Raw genomic sequence first — 8,545 nt, 5'->3', positions numbered from 1 at the left:
ATGATTTGGATCCATTTTGGCATAAAAGAAAACCCAAATGATGGATTGCCTGGAGAAATTGGTTGTCACTTACGTCTTTCTTCCACGTGCGTTTAGTTTTGCTATGATGAACATGATAGAATCTTGTTCCATGGACAAAACCTCTTCCCTTTCGCTCGCCATGCAAACTTCTTGCAGTTCTATCCTGATGGGCATGTGGGCATGGGAACTCAGGGAGCCAAATCTTTCTCATTGTTTTCTCTTTTTTTTTTACCTGGTCATCATCAGAAGGAAATTTGAACGCTAACCTTAATTTCTGTGTATAAAGAGCACTTTTTCTGGCATTTTCTTGCTCTCCTCACACATTCTCTATCCTTTTACTTATTGTAGAGTATGAAAACAAGGAAAATAACCGTCGCGACATTTATTTTCGTATTATAGTTGTTTAAGAAGAGAAAAATTACCCGACACAGGCATCGATCTCATCTTCACCGGTGTCGTGCTGTGCTTGCTATCTCTGCGGCTAGAATTCCATCGGGTTCGCAGCCGAAATGATCATAAACCAGCCGCATGAGATAGGTTTTATTAATCTCTAAGCGATGTTTCCAAATATCGTTAAACCAAAACCATTCGGACAACAGTGCGTAGCACTCCCACACCCACCAATATTCTGATGATCGCTCGGATTTATAGCATAAGAACAATTCCGTGGAAATAAAAGCAATATTACATCAAAACCTCGTACATTTATAAAAGCAAAACAGTTCTGGACAGATAAGGAATCCAGATTTTTTTTTTTGATTTGCTGCTTGTTACACATACAGATCGTTATTACATGTCTACATAAATCTGACTTCACAGAACTTCCTAAGAATATCCACGCAATGCATGAATCCTAAAAGAAAGTAGCGGGTATGTGAACACCACTACTTTCTTTCAGGAGTCATGCATTCCAATGAGGCCATACTTCCAATGAGGCATGCAATACGAATAGTAGCACAGAAATAGGCTGCTGTTTCAGGAATTTTTGTCAGCGCAAACAGTCCAGCTAGCACTCTGTTTCCCACTCTTAAAGCATATTGATGTATTCAACAATATCGAAGCAGTGCATAATTTTCTTATACGCAACAATCTACTATATTGAAAATTTTTAACGCGAACACGAATTAGATTAAATTGAACTTTGTTTACAACTTATGACACAAAACTATAAAAGATTTCATGCACGCGTTATGCACTTTTGCAGCAAAAGCCAGCTGGTGTTCGTTCTTTCACAGACATATGGCTCTGCAAACATTATTTCAGAGCAATTAATATCTGACAACAATGATGCCGAGATATCGGTGCTCCTTCTCATCCTGCTGTGGAACATCTGTTGAAATGAACAAGGAATAGGATAATATGATGAATTGAAAACTAGAATAGGCTATGCATTATTCATGACTATATTTGTTCTTTGTTCAGAATTATACGGCACCCGTTTACAAAATACGTCAACAACTCAACTGTTTTTGTGCTTGTTTGTTAGGATTTGTTTGCGGTATTTGTTATTGTTCGATATTTATCTGTAAATGCACAACATTTATTTTAAATGATCACTTCGTTAGAATATCTTTTACAGAAATTTCTTGTGTATTCTTAGCCTAGTTCAGTTCTATCTTGCATGTGGCTAAATATAAGAGCAGAAAATCTAAGCATTCCCTCAGCACCCGCATTTTCACGAAAATTTCGCCGATCCCCAGAACATACAGAGTGCAGCGATGTGCACGGCGAATCGTATTTCAAAACGCATTCGTTCCGTCCCATTCGACCTTTCATTGTGTGTTGGATTGCGAAATTTGCAGCTATTTACAGTATCGACGGATGGAAGGAACATCAAACAACTCTATAGTTTGTGAACGCCGGATAACAGCAAATGAGGCTCTAAATTACACATTGACGCATCCCTGAGCAAAAAAAAAGTTTTTTTTTTCTAACCTCTCAACTATCAGGGCTATCAGGAGAGATCTCGTGATTCTCTCATCGCTGAAAATCACAACATAAAACGTAGGAATTGGAAAAAACTGTTACTTCATCGAAAAGAAAACTCCCCGCCTCCTTGAGAGCAGACAATCAAGTAACTAGAAATTTCATCATGAATGAGCTCAACTAACGGGAATATCCTAATCGGTCTTTATCCCAGCATAAATTGTGGACCTTTCTCTGAATAACAATGTATTTAGAGAATGGATTTAACTGATTCAATGATTCCCTTCATTCATCATTTCAGGTGCACTTTCGTTGCTAAGCACTCGAAGCCACTAGCTGACGAGAAAACCTTTTTGAGTTGTCTGCCTTCATACGCATAGACAAGCAACTTTTTTCATTAAAAAAAAAACAACGACATAAAGACAGAAATTTCTTCTATTGTATTAAATAATCTCGATGAAAGTGGCAGCTATAAAACGTGCACCATCCCAAACTCCTTAGAAATCTCCTGCATTTGCATTATTTATGCTTTGAAAACAAGAATTTAGAAATTTCCTGTATTTGTATTATTTATACTTTGAAAACAAGAACATCTTGATTTTTGATGGGCTTCAAACTCAAACAAAGCAAATCAAATAGTGAATTTTCCAACTTATTTAACTAACTTCTAAGAGTGCTGTCAGGGAAACAAATTTCTTCATTCTAATCAGTTATCTTAGTCTTCTTAGTTTCCACCATTTGTCTCAACCATCACGACTCTAATGTAAAAAATACATGTAAAAAAAATAATTGAATTGTAGTATCTTGCAACACTTTCAACAATTTCTTATGTGCAACAAATATGCAAGAGTGAAAAGGTGAAGTGTACTATAAAAATATGCACACAGAGATAGATATTATCGCTGCAAACACGCCAGAACGCAGAACGTTTGGATTTCGACATTGCGTACGATGACAACGCATGGACGGCCAACGGTACGAATGACAAAATCCAATTCTGCACTTTGTAAGCAACGATGAAATAGATGAGTAATATGGAAAATATATAGAGAAAAAAATATTACCTGAAAATTTGCTGTATTTGCTTTCGTATAGTAGAAAAGCCAATACTAGAACGATCTTCTAAAATAGCCAATCTGAAACAACAATTCAGGTTAAGAACGTTGTGTAGAATAAATAGCACATTACGATCAACATAGATAGATCAGGAAGAAATTAGAAATCGCTGGGTAGTTACATTTTTTCTACAGGGAAATACAGAGAACACGATCCAATACAATACAGAGAACACGGGAAGAACAACTGAAATTGGATAGTCACGAGAAAACACCTCAACTGCACGTATTCTTTCACTGTCAATACCAATGTGTTCACGAGAACCGGGGTAAATTGTCGTTGGGGGCTGGGGGGGAGGGCACTCAGTGGCGCCCTTATTTCTCGAAGTAAATAATCAAATCAATCGGGCCCTAAAGCCTAAACATTAGTCTTAGAGGATCTATGACATATAAACTTAAGTTACTAAGAGAAAAAAGTAAGTTGGAATTTCGGGAAATAAGGGCGCCACTGAGCGCCCCCTCCCCAACGACATTTTCCCCGAGAACCGAAAGCGAAAACCGAGATCTTCATCCAATCATTAATCCATCACGACACCGGAACTGAACAGTGCTGTGACGGGAAACACGTGTCAAGAATAGATGTTGTCAGATACAGCTTATTTATCACATTATATCTGACACATTATTGTTATCGCCGTTGGTGTATAGGAAACACTATGAACGCATTCTCTCCGCTCTAAAGTTTATGGTTTCCCGTTATATGAGAAAACATGCTCCTTTTTCGTGACGCTAGAAACGAAACCCCGCAACGGGCAGCTTAACAGCTGTGATAGAAAGCCAACATTTCGGAAAGATGTTTTTCTTTTGATTTTACGAAAATCTCAGTTCTTTGGAGCCTTGCTTGAAACTCCATTACCACAGTTGAAGAAATCATTTGTTTTTGTTAGCTATATGTTCAATATCTACAATCAAAACAAAATAAAAACATAAACAATGAACTTCAACAAACAACAAAGCAGAAACGTAGAAAAGAAGAAGTAAATAATGCTTTTGAAAAACTCCTGGTTAGAATTGGACGAAGTGTCAATGAAGACAGCTGAAACCACCACTCAGCCACTAGGACCGTAAGAATTGGATTCTCAGAAGGCAAACCTGTGCAATATCGCGTCGGATGCTAATCAGTTAATCAAATATTGCACTCTCAAAATATGGGTGAGAGCAAGTTTTTAGATTGGTGGTTACAGCAAACACTACGAGGAGAAGGCAATGCATTTGTTAGTCTTTGAGAAGAAAACACACTTAAAATAAACTAATAAGATGTTTTCATATGATTTCCGATATTCTGACAGGTTCAATCAACAGTTGTACGTACTTTTTTCTGCCTCTATCGGTGCTCCGGCGTGACGTAATTCGCAGAGTTTTATTTCTCCGTTCACGACACATAACTGGTTAAGAGGTAACATGCCAAAGCAGCCGGGTAATAATAGAACTGTTAGAAATGGGACGGAATCCAGTTCCATGTATCCCAAAATAGTCGTATGGTCTCTGCTCTGCTATAAGTTTTCGGTTCAACTCAACCATAATATCCCGTTTATTCCATCTAATCAATGTATTCTGCATGTTATGCGCGTTATGTCTAGACCTACTAAACTGCGAATTTGTAAGTAATTTCATGCACCAATTCATCCATAAATATGGGAAGTGTTGTGATCACCCACGGCTGCTCACCACTCAGTCTTTTAGTGCCACCACCTTCTATCTACCAACTAACACAATAATTACTCCTAGAGAATTTTCCACATCCGCGATATGTGATCCACATTCGATTTATTGGGCCATGCTCCTCAAATTCACCAATAGCGTAAAATTTGCAGCCTGACACACAACAGTACATCGCACTACCAAACAATAGCTGAGATTAAAAGAGAATTTTTGAAAGAGCCCTTCACAAACGGGGACTTGCTGCCGGACCCAGTTTGGGTCATGTTGGATTGACTTGACAGTTGTGAGGATCGTAGCTAAAGATTTTATCCAGATAATTACAGTGAGAGTTCTGGTTCTAAGCCGTACGCCATGGTTACGTCATCATCGAAGATAGGCCGTTAAGGAAGATGTGGCAACAAACTGGCTTAGGAATTAGTAACAGAACATTTCTTGGATGTTCCTGGATAAATTACGCATAGATTACTATATGAGGGATTTTGTAGGTTTGATTTCTAACTTCACAGTCCTCTTTTCCGAGCACATTTACGGACACTGCAATCTCATCAAAGCTGACATTTTTCTTCATTGTGGTGTATTTTTGAGCATCACGGAAATATATTTGTCTGATATGTGGTACCAGTAAATTGTCAAGAAAATGACAAGTCACTACATCGCCTAAATGGAACGAATTCCCTCTCCAGTACACTTCGAAAACAAGAAAAGTCCACGTTGCTTTCAACGTAACTATAGCTTTGTCATAAACTGGACAGCTCATTAGCACCTCAGCTTTTTACTGACATCAACGATGACTCAGCACTTTTTTTAATGCTTCCATTCTGAGACTGCGATAACAGCTCATCGGGTGACAAACGTAGATGTTGCGTTAACAAGGTACTGCGTGGGCTGTGTGAATTTGTGATATATGTCTGAACAGTCATTTGGTGGTTATGAGTGACAGGTCGCAACTAATTGTGTTGCTGACCCAATGGATGTCAGCGGATGTGCAATCTGCTCGATGCTATCCGCCTACGAAAGTCCCAGCTATAGCATACTTTCAATTTCATCGCGTTTAGACCGTAAAACGTTAAAATCAATGGTTTAGAAATAAGATTAAATAACCATGACTCATACACAGATCATTCTGTTCAAAAAGAAGATTAGAACTGCAATCTTCCAGCTCCCAGTTACGTTACCACACATGAAAAACCCATTTTTAGAGGAAAAAAAGGCGTAAAAATGGAAAACAATCTCAAATAATTCTAAGAATCTCCATATAAACCGGTTAATAGTCCTTAAGGCAAGCGTTCTTTGAACTACATATGACCGATGTCGAAAAAACGCGATAAAAATCACAAAATCAAACAACAAGAACAAAATCTATGACCGATGTGAATCTGTCACATGCCATCATAACAAAAAAAGTAGTGAGTACATCTAGCAAAATTCAGACACGAATAATTACGTTGTTGGATTAATTTAAAGGCATCACCTCACGATCACCCCTACGGGTTTCAGGCGGGTTATGCCTATACGGGCTCGTAAATTATGGGGAGGAGAGTGATCCCGTCCATTTCTTCCTAATTGCCATAAGAAACGGCTCGGAAGATGCGGCTTCGAGCATTCCGGGGCGCTATTTTCCCAACGAGTTCGAAGGTAAAGCGTCGTTGGTGGGGGGAGGGGCGGGGGCACTCAGTGGCGCCCTTATTCGTGGGGTGATGCTTTTAAAGTGAAGAATGCCCTTTCAAAACAAGAAGAATTAAGTCTACGGAGTATAAATCCACTTGGGATGCGCCAACGCGGTCTATGACTATTACTTGAAATACCATTTCAAGTCTTATGAACATGTGTCTAGCCTATATAATGATTTGTGCGAGCCAGCCGTTGTGTCAAGTCAGCGTTTTCATCCTCACAGACGAGTCTGATTCCAATTTATCGACTCCGCAGAGATGAAAGGCTTGTTGGGCACTAAGGCGGGGCGGTTTCGAACTATTGTGCAGACATAGCGGAACCTCTTACTGACTGCTGTACACCCATCCCCTTTTTAGAGTAAAGTCTATACAAATGTAAACTTTTGGTCTGAATGCGCATCGTTCTTTTCATCTAAAAACTAACAATAAAAGTAATTCATATGTTTGCTCGTTCGCTGAAGGTGATAGAACGAAATGATCTTCTGATTCACCGATGAAATTCACCGATAGACATCCTACTTGGTGTATACTATCAATCTCTCTGAGAAAAAGATCATTTCCAAAATCATCACGTATTATTTTAATCTTTAGAGAAATTCAAACTAGTGAATGAAAAGGGCCCTTGAAAAAAAACAATCAGAAACAAACAATAAACAACAACAGCATGAACGCAAAACTTCAATATATGGAGATTTCTTTTCCTAGCAAGAGTTGGTTACTCCAAATTGAACATATGTCGGCGCATTTCGCCGGATTTCTTCAATCATCCTGCATCGGCGTGCGACCTGAATCGCTCAGACGGTATCTTTTTCTCGAACAAAAACGCCGACAATGCGGATTATTAGAAAAAAAAAATACTTGAACCAGACATAGACACACACGTATGTGCTCCCCATTTGCCAATTTTTTCTTCATCATGTGCAAAAAAAAAACACATATAGTCAGTCGGCGGGGTGGAGCGCAGCGGTTGGAATCGAGGTGGGACCGTGGAGAGCTGCAGAGATGGGTGGCGGTAGCGAAGATCCTTGCACGATCCTAACCACTGCACTCCATCGCGCCGCTTCGAGCGCATCCGCTTACGCGACCGTACGTGCATCGTTTCATTTTCACCCACCTATAAACACACTTTGCTTCTACGTGGGTGGATGGTGGCGGCTGCTTGAGTTCATAACTATCTCCGTGCGAATCGCATCTCTCAATATTGGTGTAAACACTGCGTCGAGTCACAAGGTCGAGAACAACCACAACAGACTCGAGACAGTAGACTCACACTGACGCAAAAACGTCATTCGTCAAGTGAATGACGTCGTGGGGAAGACAATACGTCCTTTGATACTGATCCAAGTCACGTCATAGGTTCTGTACATTACCCGTTACTCAAATTGTCGGATGAGACCTAAGCGAGAGATTCGGAAGACCCGCTTCGGCAGTTTTTGCTGGCCGGAGGCCTGCGTCTGTAGAGTGCAGAACATCGAACTATACGCGCTTCAACTTCTATTATAGTGATCGAACTATAATAGAAGTTAGAAGATTCGTACGTTAAGCACTTTGAAACTTTACAATCCTTCGTAGTGCAAACTACTACCACAAAGTTTCAGCAGAAATTTGCGACTAGGCGATCAAAGAGTGTAAATATTGGAGAAAAATGTCATCTTCAAAATTGATGTTAGCAGATGTCTCTAAACAGAGAACGTTCAAACGTTGAAACTGCAAGGGATAAATCAACTATCCTGAACTGATGTCACTTAATAACACTGCGATGAAACCTTTAGATGTGAGCAACGCTTTCGATACATACTTATGACTCTGCCATCACAAAGTACTTGAACAACAAGTTCCCACGTCATCACGTGACACTTCGCTTTCAACGATATTGCTCTGAATCTCGGGTAAACACCACGTTGTTATAAGTCTACAATACAAGTTCTTATCTGCCAACATAGGAGTCTTGTGATACTCATCACTTAGATTGGGATTTTCCTTTAAAGGCAACACCCCACGAATCTGAGGTGGTGCAGATTTCAGGTGGAGTATTCGTATACGGGATGGGAGACTACGAAGAGGGGGGTGATTCCGTCCATTTCTTCCTAATTGCCGTAAAAAACGGCCCGGAAGATACGGCTTCATTCGTTTTGGCGCACCATTTTGTAC

General features: G+C 39.7%; 1 protein-coding gene across 1 annotated transcript; it reads right to left on the bottom strand.

Moving 5' to 3' along the window:
• Window positions 1-1,823: 1,823 nt before the first annotated feature.
• On the bottom strand, window positions 1,824-4,465 carry RB195_007433 (uncharacterized protein; the record flags this gene model as incomplete). The annotated part of the gene is made up of 4 exons (XM_064181054.1): window positions 1,824-1,902; window positions 1,957-2,004; window positions 3,012-3,069; window positions 4,375-4,465. The coding sequence occupies 4 exons, from the start codon at window positions 4,463-4,465 to the stop codon at window positions 1,824-1,826; spliced, it is 276 nt and encodes a 91-aa protein (XP_064037874.1).
• Window positions 4,466-8,545: the final 4,080 nt, after the last annotated feature.

Source organism: Necator americanus, chromosome I, assembly GCF_031761385.1.
Source record: "Necator americanus strain Aroian chromosome I, whole genome shotgun sequence".
Classification (NCBI taxonomy): Eukaryota; Metazoa; Nematoda; class Chromadorea; order Rhabditida; family Ancylostomatidae; genus Necator; species Necator americanus.
Note: the sequence above shows the minus strand (reverse complement) of the source record. Positions and strands in the feature narration are given on the sequence as shown.